General features: G+C 39.7%; 1 protein-coding gene across 1 annotated transcript; it reads right to left on the minus strand.

Annotated features, from left to right (window-relative positions):
- Nucleotides 1–1,545: 1,545 nt before the first annotated feature.
- Nucleotides 1,546–12,824, minus strand: LOC144191760 (mothers against decapentaplegic homolog 3-like). The gene is made up of 10 exons (XM_077710925.1): nt 12,701–12,824; nt 5,938–6,424; nt 4,537–4,730; nt 4,334–4,468; nt 4,146–4,220; nt 4,024–4,074; nt 3,176–3,388; nt 2,867–3,004; nt 2,300–2,444; nt 1,546–1,800 (listed from the first exon to the last, which is right to left on the minus strand). The coding sequence occupies exons 2-10, from the start codon at nt 6,138–6,140 to the stop codon at nt 1,677–1,679; spliced, it is 1,278 nt and encodes a 425-aa protein (XP_077567051.1). The 5' UTR covers nt 6,141–6,424; nt 12,701–12,824; the 3' UTR covers nt 1,546–1,676.
- Between the last annotated feature and the right edge of the window lie 4,870 nt (nt 12,825–17,694).

The raw sequence follows: 17,694 nt of genomic DNA on the forward strand, positions 1-17,694 counted from the left end.
ATCATTTTTCCTATTCTGATACAGACACGCTTGTTTAAGGGCACTCAAAAGTGGTTACACCTTCAATAACCTAAAATGCATAACATTTGGACATAAAAAAATATATATAATAAAAATAAGAGTTTGAAAAATTTAAATGTATTTTAGGTGATCTATTTATTAGACTTCCTGCATGACAAAAGTCATTTAAGGACAATTCTTTCACTCAGACAAAAATATTTGTAAATGAGACATTAAAGACCACAATAAAAGAAAACTATCAACCCAAATGCAGTTTAACTTATTTAATACAGTAGATTAGCTCTTGTACTGTGAAAATATTAATATTCAGTAACATGGCAACTTCAATGACAATAATCAGGGACAACAGCCTGATTACACATGCCTTACACCGTCAAATTAAATAAACTCAGAGACACCATACATCACTAGAAAGAAGCTGAACACCAATCAACAGTAAAAGTGCATCATCAGCTACAAGGAGCCAGTTTCCCATTGGTTGATTGAACCAATGTGATAAGAACTTTTGTTATTTTTCTTTTATCTAAACATGCTGTAACAACTGTGCATACCTTTCAGACGACTTTCGGTGTTGTGTACTCGTATGTTGTGGCGTGTCAATATTAAAACAGGCAGCTTCATCCGTGTGAACTCCTGCTTGGGCAATACAGTCAATTCCTGTGCAGTCACGTTTCCATCAACGCATTACGTACTACAGAAAATCACAAGCTATAAATAGTTATGTACAATCTGACTTGAGGCATAATAAAAAATATATTTCGATGCAGGATAGTATGCAAAAATAACTTATAAAATGTATTTTTCACTGAGCAAAATAGGTTTTCATATTATTATTATTATTTTAAATGGTGCTATTGAAAATATAAGACACCAAGTCATGTAATTCTCATAAATATGATTTTTTTAGGATGAAAGTACATTGTACTTAAAACACTTTACACAAATTCTATCACATTGATTAGGGTTATTCTGTACTCAAAACAAGTTGTACTGGAGCATGACCTGTTGAAAGCTTGAATTCAAATGAATCATTATTTATAATTGTGATAAACACTCAGGATGTGTTGTCACATTGACCTGGCAAGGTCAAGATTTAGAGGAAAAGAAAAAAAATATTTAGTAAGGTTTCTATTGCATTTCCTGAGGGGGGAAAAAAACCATGAAAAGGGAAGAGAACTGTATAAATAAATTGCCTCCTTCTAACCCCACTCCTCGAAGCATCATGAAAATGTCCCATCATGCCAACATGGGTGATTTTTTTAAGTCAGTGTTGTCACTATGAACAAGACTGTTGCTATGCACGTCTAGTTGATATCTCAATGACAAAAAAAAAAGAAAAAGAAAGGCCCTATGTGTCTGAAAAATACAGATAATACAATATTTGTACACTGACATGGTTCGAGGCAAAGTGCAGAATGTATACCTTGCATGGGCATCCCTGGTCAAATTTTCTGTTTTGGAAGCAGTTCTGTGAGATTCCTGGACTTTCGGACATCATCTTCCACTTCAGTAGACCAGGGGTCCTCAAACATTTGCATTCCATTGTGTGTGTGAGATTAAATGAAAGGAGGCAGATCCTGGTCTCTTTCCTTTTCTGCATTGAGAGAGTGAGAAAGTGAAGTATAGTCTCACGTGGCTTCACGTGCTGACTGCCTTTAAGACACACTGGAGCAGTGAATGCTAGGGGAACCCATCTGTGTGAGGACTTTATCCAGCCACTGCAAAGGACCATTGAGATGCAATTCAATCCAGCAGGGGGTGCTGGTCACTGTCTGGCGTCTGCGAAAAAAGAAAAGAAGAGTGAATAAACGATGTCCGATTGACGCAAGTTGTAAAAATAAAAAAATTAAAAAAAATAGAAAATAACCTTTTCGTCTTTTTCAACGCGCTCTCCGAAAAGTGCCTAGTGCCAGAAACACAAGTGCCACGCCACGGCCTTTTGGGAATTCCCCTCGCAAGTGTCTCTGATATGAGTTCACCTCCCACTGCGCGCCTGCTACATTCCTTCGCCATTACTCAAGTGGCATAAGCTTGCTGGCCAAATAACACCATCCCCCATATCCCTTCCGCGGTGTGCTCAAGAACGCGACCATCAACATCATGGCATTTAAAAAAAAAAGTTAAACCAAGAAAGCGGGTTTCCAAATTGAAAGCGCAAAGCAAAACAAAACAAAGACAGATGTATACAACTGTGAGTTAAAAGCTTGGTTTGAGGTAGGGAAATATGAAAACAGTCATCCCCCAAATGTTTTCTATTGGAGTTTTCAACTCTGTTTACCTGTATTCGGCTCCCCATCCTTTGACAAAACTCATGCGAATGGTGCACATCCTGGTGAGTTGGTAAACAGCCTCAAAGCCTTGGTTGACCGACTGGGCAAGAAGTGCGGCAAACTCCTGGTTGTTGAAGATCTTCAAGTTGCAACCTGATTGTGATGAATGGAAACATGGAGCAGTTGTTTACAAGCAGTGCCACAATTTTATCAAGTCAGTCACTAGAATTTTTTACATTCATTGAATGTCATTCATTCATTTTTCATCTCCAGGTCCTAAGGACGTATATTGATGAAAAAATTGAAGGAAATGTGCTTTAACAAAATGAAAGAAAGTATCAAGAATCCCTTTATCCACCGATTAGTTGTCTTACATAAAACAAAACCACTTGGTATACATGGAACAGGCCCAGATTTTAAGTTAAATGTTTTGGGGGTTTTTTGTCAATTAAACACAATAGTTCATAGTTCATACTTATTGCCATTTTAATGTATGTATACCTTAAAACAGTGGTTGCCTAGGTTAAGTAAAGGGGGCAAAAGGTTCTGTAAAGTATCCAAATTTTTAGATGCACCTGGAGGAATCTTGCAAACAGTAGCAGGATGCCATCCGTAGCGCTGGTTGCAATTCGGACTCTGGACGAAGATGGCGCTGTCACTGAGACACTCTGCAAACACTTCCCCACCAATGTAGTACAACCTTACACCTCGTCCTAAAAGTTAAGAGGGAGAATAGTAAGTCACATTGCAATAAATGAAAAAAATAGGTATACTTTCATTTGCTAACATTAAAGAGTAAATGAGTTAAGGCACAATACTTAAATGATAAGACATCATATATCCCCATCCATTCCAATTACCTAGTGCGTATTAGCGTAAATTACCTATATGTCTGCGCGTGAGCTCCACAGAGGAATTGCGGTTAACGTTTGACAAAAGGCCCAGGCAGAAGCGCTCCGAGTTGGAGGGATCCGTGAAGCCGTCGACCGTCAGGGAGGGCTGTGAAGCGTGAAAAGTCTCTCCTACACGCTGGTTGAGCTCGTAGTAGGAGATGGAGCACCAGAACGCCGACTCACAGTAAGTCACGGGTTGCAGGTCTGTGAATGAGAAAACTAAGCAGTTAGCGTAAAGTTGAAAGGATAACGACTGTGATTGACATTCATTGAACTGAATATGCCTATAGCCGATAACGATGGAATCCTGGGGCTCTTTCCCACGACCTCAGCCTGGAATGTCGAGACGTTACGTACATTATTTCTATTTTCATGAAATGCTGACCTCCTTTTGGCTTTGCGCGCAGATTGAATAGCCTGACAACCGGATGTTAGCATTATTAGGTTACCTGGGGCTGTCTTTACATGATCTCCCTGCAGACCTGAGCACGCCCGACGCAGACAATGACCCCAGTCATAGCTCAATAAGTGGTTTACTGTTGAATCTCACAAGTGGTTTCAATTACATCACTTAAAGGTCCTGTGTAGTCGTCATTTTCATGATTTGTTTCAAAATAGTCTCTAGCAAGTCTCTCTCTATGGGAAATGTTGATTTGAGATACAAGTAAATCGATATACGAGCTCAGTCCCGGAACGCATTAAGCTCGAATCTCAAGGTATGACTGTACATTCACATTGTGAAAGTAGCTTGCTTATGTCTTTTGCTTTTATATTATATAGAATTATATACATGTATAAAAAAATATTGGTTGAAATATAAAACATCTGTGCACACTTACCAAGATTATTGTTTGTGGGTGACACAGGATTGGGCGACAAGCTGGGTGAGCCTGAAATACAAACACACTGGTTCCATATTTGGAGACAATAGATCTAGAAATTGTATAAACAGTGAATTTACCCGTGTCCATGCTGTGGTTAAGTTGTTGATCGCTTGTTTCGCCATCCTCACTCAGGTACCCTGGTGGGGGAGTTTCTAACAAATAATCACATTAATCATCAATAGAAGTATCCTTAGGTTCCTTGGATGGTGCTATTATTATCATACAAATATTTCACATCCACAAGGGACATTTTGCTTGTTCTCACCAGGTATGTAATTGCTCTGTGGTTCTATACCAGCAGGGAAGATAGTGTTCTCGGGGATAGAGGGGCTGTAGTCATCCAGTGGTGGGAACTCAGCAGGGATGTCTGTATGTCTTGGAACCAGAACAGGCGGCAAAACTAGAGACACAAATTTTATGTTTATCGGGGACCACTTTTTCTGATTGGAAATTGGAAGCCAGACTCACTTGGCGTCTCCACCCTCTGGTAATGATAAGGGTTCACACACACTTCATCTTTCTTTGTGTGGAAGGCGTATTCACACTGGTCAACGGCCCGAAGCTCATGGTGCGACTGCAGGTCGGGCCAGCGCCACAAGCGGCAGTAAATGACGTGAGGAAGACCTTTTCTGTGCGACACCTGGAGTCGGCCATCTAGTGATCTGATAACAACAATCACAACAAAAAAACGTGTCACTGTACACGACTGGTTTGAGATATGGGTAAAAACATACTATGTATACATCACTACTCCACCCCCATTTTTATTTTTTAGCTTACTTCAGGATATATATCTTGAACTGATGCAGTTTCTTCCACATCAGAGAGAAAGGAAAAGTGGAGGTTAAAGTATAAAACAAACGATTTCCTGGATTGTCTCTAGTAGACAGCTGTGATTTTCGAAACCTGCGACATCTGACCCACAATCCAAACATTGGCCCACACCCTCCCACAGCCTGGAGCGGATTCCCACCCAAAATCGCTATTTTAATGTTGGCTTTCTCGGAAAGGTGTACATAACACACAAACAGTTCACTCCTAGAACCTTCAAATATTGTGAAACCTTGAATTAGCTTTTGTTTAATATCCATTCAATCATTTTCTATTCCAATTAATTACTTGGCAGGTACACAATTTTAGTACTCGCATCCACGTCATTGTTAATGTTATTTCATCTTTCCCAAACTACTATATATAGAGTCCAGTCTAAACATTCTTTGACTCATACTTTTGACGAGTGTTGCCAATAAAAGAGACTTTCTTATAAAAAAAAAAGAAACTATTTCCCATACAGCACTGCTGTGACCAAGAATCTAAAGGGAGGACTTCAAACCTGGTCCCAGTTTTTATTTGACCCCGATGGACATAGAAAGCAGTACAAATATTTACACATCTAATGTTAGACCCCACGTCGTACTGAATATAATGTGTAATTTGTCATTTTGGTATTAAACATCATAACCAAGCAAGTTGGCAACCCTACTTTTTCTCTCCATTATACAAGGCTAACAGGGAAAAAACAGCATTTATATTTATTCTCACCTTCTTATGATCACAAACCGGTTTGGAGCATGAAACAAGGACATTTTGCACCTACAAACCTTGCGATGAGGCTAAGACACTGACCCATTAGTATATAATCAATTATTCTATTCCCTAAATGTGGGTTATCCAGCATATGATTATATGACATATCAAAGACTGAGACGCCATCACAAGAAAGATTAGATCCCATGCTTTTTCAGCCATTTTAAATGCATTACTGCAAGTATACCCAGTCCAGTATTAACCCATTTTAGGCTGTAATATTGGTGATGCTAATGCTAAGATGCTAACTGCTAGAGAGGCGCAGGCTGTCGATTTCCTCACCTCGGGATCGTCAAACATTTGCTGTTGACATTCTGTGTCGTGATGGCCTTTTCCAACTCGTCCAACTGGCCGGTCTTCTTCAACTTTTTCACCAGACTCTTGACAGCTTTTTCGCACCACTTCTCCTCTTGGCCATTCTGCTCCCCCTTCTTCCAGCCGAGGAGCCTCTTCACTATGGGAGGCGTGAACGGCAATATGGACATGTTCAAATGTCCAAAGAAATCGACGCCCGTTCGAGTAAATAAATATCTCCGATGTGAGGCTAAAAGAAATACCACAAGCTTTTTTGTCCGATGAGCCAGTCGAGTCGGAAAATTTCCGACTGGACTTCCCAGAATGGCCCTAATGCTGGTAACCGAGAGGGGCTTACGCTGGTGCCTGTGTCCGCTCAAGTCGACTGAGAGTCGGCCAGAGAGGAGCGCAGCATCCGCTTGTCATCCATCCATCCATCCATCCGGCCCCGCCTTCTTGCTCCTCATCGCTCCACCTGCACCGAGCACATAAACACAAGGATGACTGTCATTTCAACCCGCATTAATTTATCATTTATGATTTAAGAATACTCCTCCCCTCCCTAGAAATAGCCAAGACTAACCTGCTTTATTTCTTGCATTGGATTAGAAATACATTTTTAGAATGACTGGTGAGAACCAAACCCTTTTGCAGTTGTATTGTTGATGTATGTTGTATGTATGTATGGTATTAACTTTAAAACTCGGGGGGGGGGGGGGGGATACATTAATGTAAACATTTGTCATTGATAAACCTAACAATTTAATCAGATTCAGTTTGTTTATGCATTTTATGTAGTCAATTAAATATTTCTAAGGGGGACTCATAATTAAAAAAAAGGATTTGATCCAATTGTTAAAATGCCCATTAACTCATTGCCTTTCATTGACAGCAATAGACGTTCAGTTTACATTTCAGTCCTGTCAGCCCTCCCTGTCCAAGTGGATTGGGCGCATTGGGCTGTCAACAGCACCCGATAAGGTAATTGATTGTTACCTTATTGGCTGCTATTGACAATCTCAATCCAATTAAACTCACAGCCAACCTCTGCCAATCCAATAAATTGGAGATCCCTGCTGTCAATTATACATCAAATGAGATAATCATTAGATGCATCCAAATAAATTACTAATATGTAGTCATTGCCCCCCAACTAAGCATACCTCCACACATTATTATAACCATTGATAGACTCGAAATTGCCAGGAAAAAAGTAGAAACCTCATGGGTGACGAAGTTGTGTGTGCTAAATCAAAACCTGCACCCACAGAGGCCCTCGAGCACCCATTTGAACATCCCTGCTGTAATCTATGTCCAGCACCTTTAGTAGAGGGGGGGACATGAGCCGGACAGCTGGTGTGGAGAGATGTTGCGTGTGTCCTTGTGAGGGGATTTTAGGGGGGTTGTGTGAGACTGGGGGCCAGATGGGCCACAGCAGGTCTAGGAAAGGTCTTGCGGAGCCAGTGAGGAATGAGTTGGGACAAAAGGTTGCGCTACTCTGAGAATAAGTAATGAGTGCACACACTCATATGTGTAACAATGGCATTGTGATGGAGCATTCAAAAGCAACATGGGAAACAAGGAGCATGTGATCAGCTGCTCGGGTATCACAACAACATTTAAACAAGGATCCAGCAGCAATTACACAAATGTGGCCTTTGTGCTGTCTTCAAATAGGATCATTATCGCATTATCGAGTCACAAACTACATTATAAAAAAGGTTTTTGAAACAGCTCAAAGCAAAATGTTACAAATACTGGAATTAGATGTAGCCTTCTGGTGACTAAGCCCAACTACAACGTTGCCAGAGGGTTCTTTCAATACTACACATCCAAAAGCGAGCAGTCCATTATTGCATTTTACATCTTCACTCATTTTACAAAATGTCTATTGCTTGCAGCGATGACTTAAACTTCCCAGATGGTGGCACCTGCAAATGTGGGACACAGCCCCCCCAATGACCCCCTTTCAAATCCCTCTCCATAGGTGATGTACCCGCCCCGAAGGTTTGATATTACTACTTCAAATTGATTAAAATTTACACCGCGGTCTTGCAATTTTAAATGATGTTACAAAAACCACTTTTCAATTAAGAAACAGATTATACTCTAAAATGTCCCCTGCCTACTATTGCACACTGCCATCACTAGATACTGTATTCTTAAATACCATAGTATTACTCATTCATTCGCTGTATGCGGACAAATGATGCTGAAATAAATCAATATTTATAATCTATTACATATCCCCCTTTTAATGTCTCAAATGCATGTCATTTATTTTACCTCACGCTTGATATTCAGTTATTCTACATAAAATTCATGCAGTCATATGCTGATTATACCATGTAAGTCCTGAGTTAACACTGCCATCTAGCTGCATCCATTTAATATTGCTATTGTTGTTTAGAGCGTGTCCTTACTTTGTTTGGATTCATATACATTCTACTTGTATTGTGGCAATGGCATTAAAACAATCACCAATGCAGTCGCAAATTCCTTTTGTAGTTTTCAATATAATTTAGCAATTCCATGCCATGTATTTTCTATTTTTTGCCTTGGGTTAACATCAGTGTTGATTTAATCAATAAATCAAAGGATTTGATTTATAGTCTCTTCCATGAACTCAATTTACATGTTTATTGTGTACAGTGGCCCATAACAGAATTAAGTTGAATCAGGGGATTTACAAAATATCAACCCGACTTACATATGGATGGGATGCAGTACTTGGCCATGACTCATTAACTTTTCCTTCAGGCTATACCTACTTGGCATCATTTGGCCTGCATTCAAAAGATGCACCTGGTTACAAATAGCAGATTCCAAATATCTATTAAACGTCTTTATCACAATAGGATTCAAAAATGCCCCCCGATATATTTGCTTATTGAAGCTCTCTGTTTAACATGGAGAGGAAGTTGTCATCTTCTACAATCTGCTGCAGACTATCACGCACTCCTCCTCCAAAACTAATGATTGTGAAATTAGTTTCCGAGCAATCAGAAGCTCCCCCGCTAAGAGCCACTGTATCCATATGCATGAAATTGCTTGTGTTAATACGTGCTATGAATAGTGTGTAATGCAGTGAGTAATTCTGATGGCACGTTCTAGAATGCTGGCTTCTATTAGGTTGCAATAGTCACAGCCCTTTGGCAATATGCTTGTGAATGGATAATTAAGTCTTGCTCTTGAACATTAAAACTTGCTTATTTCGGAGTGCTTGGGGGCACTGGAAGTGCTGATTGGCCTCTCTCTGTTCTTACGCTACTCCTTGATCATGGCCTTCAGTATTTTGGGTAAACATTTAGGTTTCTTCTACCCTATAATTTAGATTTAACGTGTGCATGACTGTCCGTGTGGGAAGAATCCAGAAATGTATTTATCTTATTATTCAATTGACGTTCCTAGGTTTTATGATGTAGTTGAATTCATAACACATTTGGTTTTATAGCCCTGCAGTTCCTTGTTAAGACTTGCGCCTCATCATGTTTAGGATGCAAAGGAAATGGACTTTAATGCGGCTTCACAGACGATATAATGTGGTCACAAGAAAGGAAAATAAAGCAATCAAGCTTGTTGCATCTTGTATCTATTATGCATCGGCACCACACTGTTTTCAAGGCCTGCACGATCAGCAGATTTTAGGGCCAAAAGAGCCAATATAGGTCTCATAAAATCACTGATTGTAGCTGCTCCACATAAATTGGATGTATTTCAAAGGGAAATAATTGTACGTGTAATGCAATTGAACTGAGATGCTGTCAGCGAATGATCTTGTTCAAGTGCCATTGACATTGATGGCCATGTAATCCCCCGTCTGTCTCTCTTAATGGCAAACAATGAGTTAAATGCACAACATAGCTGTGATGCCTGTGATTTTTCAAATCCATATGTAAGCCATTTGCTCCCCCTCTTAACATGTCTAGCTCATTAGAGTTGCCTTTATGACATGCTGCTTTAACCTGAATGTTGTAGATTTTCCACTGTGCTCTCTGTTCCTTGCTCAGGAGTGTATTTAAGCAGCATTTTTTTCTGATAGCATAGCTCAAAGGAAGTATGTTTACATTTCTAGATACATATAAAAATGAATTTAGCATTGCAATATAATGCACAAAATATACTGGATAATGAAACTTTGCAGTGAATTAGTTCTCCATCAGGAGTGCCAAGAAATTGTTATCAAATATATATTAAAATTAAGATTTGATTGTTAAAAACGAGATTGTAGTTTGCAAATCAAAGCACTTACATACTTTTTTTTTTACAACCAGTAGTAATAGTAACCGTATATATTTATATCAGTGGATTATAGTAGGCTGAATATATTTGTTAAAACAAAGAAACATACAAAGCTAAAAAAATGCACTGATTAATTTATGTCGTGAATACATGGAGAGGATGAGTGGACAGGAAAAAGGTGCTCCAAATAAAATATTGCATGTGGCTGCTCTAGCTGTACTTGAAAAATTGTAAAATTGTAGATTTTCATGCTCACGTGACAGTTAATTTCAAATCCACTTGATGGCAGTGTAACATTTGTTTTTCAAAAACTAGACAACAGATATACTACTATACTAGAGTGGCAAACTATTCATGAAACTCTAATAAAACAACAAGAAAGACTTTATCACTATGTATGTTTTTCTTTTTTTCACTTCCTTTTTATAGTATATAAATATTTTTTTGACTACTTATTTGTGTTCACTTTATGAAGTTCTAAAACTCATAATATATATATATATATATATATATATATATATATATATATATATATATATATATATATATATATATATATATATATATATATATATATATATATATATATATATATATACATATTTGTATTTATATATTTATATATTAAATACACTATGGCAGTATTCATTTGGTTGCTTTGAAGTTTGCCATTTTTACTGTCATCTTTCCTCTTAGGAGAAATGAGGTTGTGACGCCTGATGCAGAACTTCCCATCAACCGCCCTCAACCAGACACACATGTTTCTTAAAGACCTCCACAAACCTCAGTAATCTGAGGGCAGTTCTTACAGGGAGAAAGAGGGGGGTGGGGGGGGTCGATCGTGGCCGAGTGAGAAGGAAAACATGGAGAAAAATAGGGTCGAGTTGAAATAGTAAAATGAGTGGGAGGAAAGCTAAGAGCTTGTTTTGAACTGCGCAGCCCAATCTAAAAGTTGTCCATCTTGAATATGACCACAAAATATGGGCGCACTTTGTTGTTTTTAGATCTGAACCAGAGTGTTTCCAATATGCTGCGATGTCATTCAGGCCCTGCAATCATTTACTCATCATTGCATTATCCCACACTCAAAATGGAATCACCTATTTCAGTAGAAAATGTGCAAGTTACAAAATATGCGCACGATCATTTCTACCGCTTAATTGTTTCATCAATTTATTGTTGTATTTGTTGGTATCGCTCAAGGCGATGAGGCTGGGGAGATGATGTCATCTAGTCATTTGCTTTTGTGAAACATATAAATGGCTTAGTTGGCATGAGAGCAGACTTTAACATGGACGACTGACGCCGAGGGCATGGCCCGTTGTGGTTTTAATCAAAGAGAGTGGAATGAATAAGTCATTTTTAGGGTATTCTGTAGGAGAATAAACATGATTTAGGGCGCTACCGTGATAATAAGCACTGGTAAACTCATTTATTTCTTCATTTTCTCAACCAATTATCTTCACAATGGTTGCCGAGGGTGTTGGAGTCCATCCCAGCCAACTACAGGCAGTGGGGGACACGTTCAATTGGTTTTCAACCAATTGTATGGCACAAGGTGACAGCCAACCATTCACGCTCACACTCATACCTACGGGCAATTTAAAGTGAAACACTTTTTCCACCACTTTTAAAAAATATATATATGCTCAATATTATTCCACATATACAAAACCTTCTTGCTTTCCAACCTCCCAAGGAGAAGTAAACTTAATGGAGAGTAGATCTATTTTAGGTGAACATCAGAGGAGTTGAGGGGAAAGGAGGGGGATGTGGATGCATTCTTAAAAGGTGGGCCACGAGGAAGAGGATTAACTGTGAAATCAAAAACAGCCACAGCAGGAATAAGTCATAAAAAAAAGTTACTATGTTCTTTTATGAATGCAGTCAGGCTGGGGTAACCGCAAAGTGAGGTTAGTAAAAGTTGATCAAACCATGCTAGTCAATGTTTAACCGAAGACCAACACTAAATGTGATGATTAGAAATGAAATAATATAAAAGTCATCCAAAAGTAATTGTAAAAAATAGGATTTCATATTATAACGACATGGAGTCATTCATATACTATATATTGAAATGATCTCCAAAATGGTCATCTGTTTTTTTCAATTCATTAGCCGGACCAACAGTATGAAAACGCTGTCATCTGTACTCAAATTGTTATTGCAAAGATCTTCAGTCATCGGAATAATATTGAGAAAAATACTTCAAATATGGGTGAATACAGCAGTGAACCAAACAGAGAGTACAGTACTGTGTATTGCATGAATACAGTTTTGGTCCAGTCACGACTTTAAGGTGACAGGGTGGAACGTGATGTAATTTAGAGCAGGACAGAGTGAACACACACACACACAAACACACAAAAACAACACAAACAAGACACTGACAGGACAGAGGAAGGAAATAAAGTGAAGTGTGTTGTCATGAGCGTGTGACGCCGGCGGAGCCTCGTGGCCACGTTTGGAGGCCTCCGGGCTTGTTTAGCTGACCTCAGTGAAAGCAAACCTCATGACAGAAGGTCTGGCATTGTGCACGTGTACGTGCGCGTTGCCGCGCCCGCACCGCTCTGGAGCCAGACGGTCTGCCGGCCGCCAGCTTTGCTTGCTTATAACGGCTGAGAACATCCGATCCCCTCGGGGAGGGCGGAGAAGCCAGGCTGCTGCTGCTGCTTACCACTTGCCTTTCAGTCTTTATCTTGGCTATTTGGAAAGGAGAAAAAAAGAAAAAAGAACAAGCATTAGGCCGGCCAGTCGCTACTTGGTTTTTGATGTATGTCTACCATTATGTCCATGTGTGCATGCAAATGCATGCGTGCAGGAATGAGAGCAAAGCATCGTTGGAATGAAATGACCATTAGTTTGGCAAAAACATCATCCGAGATACTTAACATTTGGACAGTAGGTCTTAATTTAAAATTTGTTCATCAAATACATGATGATGATGATGATGATGATGATTAATACTATAAGATTTAGATTCCAAATAGTAAACAAAGAGAAACTTTGGTCACCTATGGAAAGGGTGGCAATCAGTAGAAAAACAAATGCAAGCAGATAAGTATAGTAAACAATTGCACTATGACAGGATATGACAGATAAATATATAAAATTGAATATACTCTGTGTAATGCTATTTTGTATATACTTCTTTTCTTTCTGTGCAAATTATGCCTGCATAAAAAAAAAAAAAAAGTTTGGGTCTGCTTCATTATACCTTCCATTACAATATTACTTTACTCCAAAAACCTTTAGGCAGGCCCAGGATCAATCATTCTATCATCTAATGGAAAGCTCGTCCTCACAAGGGGTGCTTGTGGGTATCCCAGGAGGCAGGATATACCCCCAAAACGTGTTGCTAGCCGAGGGCACACATAGACAAACAACCATTGAGGCACATCCATGGACAATTTGGAGTGTTCCACCAGCCTACCATGCATGTTTCTGGGATTTGGGAGGAAGCCGGAGTACCCAGAGAAAACCCACAGAAGCCAGAATCCGGGATTGTACTGGTGATCAAATATTATGAATTAAAAACATTTGCATTCATTTCATAGCAAAAAATGGTTTTGCTAAATGGAATGAATTAAGCTTGAAAAATCCAGATGGCGCTAAATAGTATTCCATTTCCAACTCATGGCCTAGCGCGCCCACTGCATGATTTGAAGTTGTTTTTACTGTGAACTGTGATTGCTTGGACAATGTTGTGGGGGAACTTTTCCAAAGCCCAAAGTAAAAACTCATGTGTTTTCACCAGATTGCATCCTAAAACGGATGGTGATTACTTTCTGGGGGGAAAAGCGTTCCAAAGAACATCCCAGTGTCAAAGTATTTCATTGATGAACATGTCCCTTTCATCCTCCCATCCACAAACTTATTTATCATCCGGGGAGGAGGCTGTTGCTTTGTGCTCTGACAGAAACAAATGGTCCTTAATCAGGAACAGGCGCCGGTGTTTAACCATGACAGAACACTTCCACTCCCTCACGGAGCTGCCGCACGCTCACTCGGGCCAGTCTAACCGGCAAGAAGCTTCTCACTCGGTCCTCACAAAAGTGGCGGCCAATCACCCAAAAATATAGAACATCTTTTTTTACGTGGATATGTCAATTGCATAACTTTTTGTGTGTGAACAGGCTAGCCTTCTCTTCAGGTTACTACACGGGCGAAAAAAAAGGGAAACGCCAGCCAGGAGAAAACAAGCCGGTTGCTAGAAGAGAAAATGTGAACCTAGAAAGAAGGAAATTGGTCAAACAAGAATTTTTAGTCGTGTCCTGCCAGCATTAAAAGCAAATGTGCGAGGTCACAGAAACAGGACCGAGCCAACGTCCATCCAATACATTGCAATGTTGATTGCGGAAAACATATTTTCATAATCGGTTTAAAAACCCATTTGCATGCAACCTTGTCACTTAAGATTAGTTCCTCAGTATATCCCAAAAAATAAATAAATTCACAGGAATTGAATAATCATGTCCCACTTGGTCTTGTTACTCACCCTCTGCATTCAGTGCCCTGAAGCCATCATATTATTAGATCACCTTAACCAAGAGAAAACGTCCCATTTCATTGAATTGTAAAAGAAATATCAAGGTTCTCATCAGCCAATCCATTCATGACGGTTTAATAGCCAAGTGCGTCCGGTGGGCTTGCCTCGACGTGCTTACAAAACGACGGGATGGCTTCCAAAACAAGTGTTCGTGTTTGATGCCTCAGCTGGCCACCAGCCACAGTTTTCAGTTTTCTTCTTCTTCTCCTCCTAGCGGCATCCAACGCATATCAGTGTAAATGATCCGGCCTGGGGCGCGTGTCATCGAGATCTTCTCGGTGGACAGAGGTCACTTAAAGTTTACGCTTAGCAATGGGAAGTGCCCTGTGACAGTCACAGATGCCTGGCTGGCGTCTGTCTACCCCAAACAAATATCCCACTGACGTCAAAGTGAAGAATCTTCTCGCAGCTATGACGTTTGTCCCTCATCGTTTTGTTCAGAGCCAAATATCAAGGTGAAAATCAGCATGATCTTTTTTTCTGTTGCATGGTTTTATCTACTGAACAGTTTTCGCAAATCGATGGCATTTGTAAGTCCCCATATCCTCGATTATTTTGAAGAGGTATTAAATCATCCAATACCATATATAGCATTAAGACTGTAATACAAAATAATGCCGAGAAATTACAATAAAAAAAATCCCCACGGTGCTTTGTAATGCCTCCTTTTTAATGTGAACACTCAAATGTATTTGGTTTCATATTCACTGTAATACCTCGAAACAATGTCTTTTTTATGTGGAGAAGGAGCCAGAAGGATCCCCTTCACCTCTTTTCATCTTGTTCTGCTACTGAAGAGGGGTTGACAAGTTGTTCCTGGCTGTTAGAGGGCAAACTAACAAAAGAGCTCTTGTTTGAGATTTAGTCCTGCTAGAAAGCACGCTTTCAGATGAAAAACTCGGCTGGGGGTGAGGGAGGGCAAGATGAAAAGGATGAAAACAAATTCAGCTGCTCTGTTAAACCAGGTTGTCTGTAGGTGTCACCACATTAGAGACATATTAATATTTGCACCATCTGAAGAAAAAAAAAAGCAGCTCTCCGGTTTGTTGAACCCAATGCCCTTTCAAGTGATCCTTCAATTGCCAACCCTCCGAGTACAAATGGATTGGACGTCTCATTTCAAAAGGCAGTGAATGAAATGAATGAATGAAAAACTTCCTTTTTTTTCATAGTTTGACTGGGCCTGCGACTAATATTCAAATGGGACTTGTGTTTTTTTATTGCCTCTCTGTTCAACATCCTGTTATGTTGCTTTAGTTATCTGAAAAACATTCATGTTAGCAGATCTCTGTTCTCCATTTACTATATTTATTTGAACAGATGTTTACTCTTGGTTCCTGACGAAATGAAAAATGTCCCTCCCAAAAATATGAATTATACTCCGGTTTTCCGTCGTTATTTTCTATTCTTTGGGTGGTGCGAATTATACTCAGGTGCGACTTATACTCGGGTGCAAATTTTAGTCTGAAAAATACGGTACTATACGTGCAAAAGCATGGAATTGCAGAGTTGGTATAAACCTGCAAATGTAGTTGCTAACATCCTCGAGATATTTTGCTGGAAGAGTCGCAAACATTGACAGCGGACCTCCAGAGGATTTATAACACGATCGACGAGCACATAATTCAGTTGGCGGGTGTTAAGGAATGAAGGGCAGCCGTGTTGAGGTGAGAGAGCGAGCACGAGCGACAAGCTGCCGCATGTCAGCCAACGGCGAGAAGGCAGAAGCCAAGTGTGAAGACGATTCACGTCTCTGTATTCCCAAAGGCGCCTCTGCTATTATCCTGATTAGCAGTATCCCGGGGGGCAGCGATTAGCGCCTTTGGATTAATTCCTCAGGATCACACAGGCCAAAGAAGTTACTCTTGAAGCAGTAGGAATTTCAATTCTCTTCAGCGAAGAAGGCTCAGGGACACAAAGATGAATGCAATTATAAGGTCAGGGCATTTTGAAAATCACGAAAAGGTTATTATATGATTAAATGAATTTAGTTCACTGCTAGAAGATGGCACAAAGAAGTCGTGAGTTTGATAAAAAGCAAACCTGTCGTGGGATTTACAAAGAAAATGAATGGAAAGATCATGTCATCCAATGTCATCGTAATTAGTTCAACTCAGAATATTAATTTGCTATCATATCCTATCTACACAATTCACAACCGCTATGGGGGTATTGCATTGGATTGGTTTTACTGAACTCAGACACCTTTGAATTGAAAACATTAGATTATTAAAGTGGTCCCATTTTTTCATTATCACTCACTTTACTTATTTTGATTATTCAAAGAAAACTGGAATTTCTGCTCAAGCAACTTCTCTGTGTGTGGCTCCAGTTTTTTTTACCTAGGTCTACAATATCTTGTGTATCTTGTTTCTGTCTTGCTACTGTAACCAAGAAATTTCCAGAATACGGGATGAAATCATTTAATCTAATCTAAAAACATGCTATTAGTGGGGAATTTTGTTAGGACTCTCAAACACTAGAATGCAAACCTTGAAGTGAAAGTTTCTGATGAACGAGTTTATTCAAAAACCACAGCCTTTTGATCAAATCCACTCATTTCCCCCAGAGGGCATCACGTCTCAGTTTTGACACTTATCTCGATAAATCTACTTTGCAAAAACCTTCCGCACTACTACTGCACTCCCACTGAACTCGCCGCCTCTACCTGGAGGGTCATTCCTACTCTTTGCAATACGCAACCGTGTTAATGGCTGTAAGAACACGAGTGGCTGTGGGAAAACTGTCACAGGCCAGGGGGAAGGTTATTGGCATAAATCTGCCTGGGAATCTTGGAGCAACACGTCAGCAAGATGACAGGAGAGCAGCCAGAGATAAGAACAGGATCTGGTTCTGCAAAGCGCAACGTCAGATACACTGACGATAGCTATTTGAGCTCCAGGGTAAATAAAATGGCTAGAGGGGAACACATAGATCCATGTAGAGATGGAGGA

This window comes from Stigmatopora nigra, chromosome 2 (genome assembly GCF_051989575.1).
Source record: "Stigmatopora nigra isolate UIUO_SnigA chromosome 2, RoL_Snig_1.1, whole genome shotgun sequence".
NCBI classification, from domain to species: domain Eukaryota; kingdom Metazoa; phylum Chordata; class Actinopteri; order Syngnathiformes; family Syngnathidae; genus Stigmatopora; species Stigmatopora nigra.

Bases quoted from the DNA above. Each gene is read 5' to 3' on its own strand.
- LOC144191760 (XM_077710925.1), bottom strand. From the start codon at position 6,140: ATGTCCATATTGCCGTTCACGCCTCCCATAGTGAAGAGGCTCCTCGGC. The intron at 4,221-4,333 runs GTGAGAACAAGC...ATTATTTGTTAG, and splicing joins ACAGAGCAATTACATACCTG to AAACTCCCCCACCAGGGTAC. The intron at 3,389-4,023 runs GTAAGTGTGCAC...TCTCATTCACAG, and splicing joins ACCCACAAACAATAATCTTG to ACCTGCAACCCGTGACTTAC.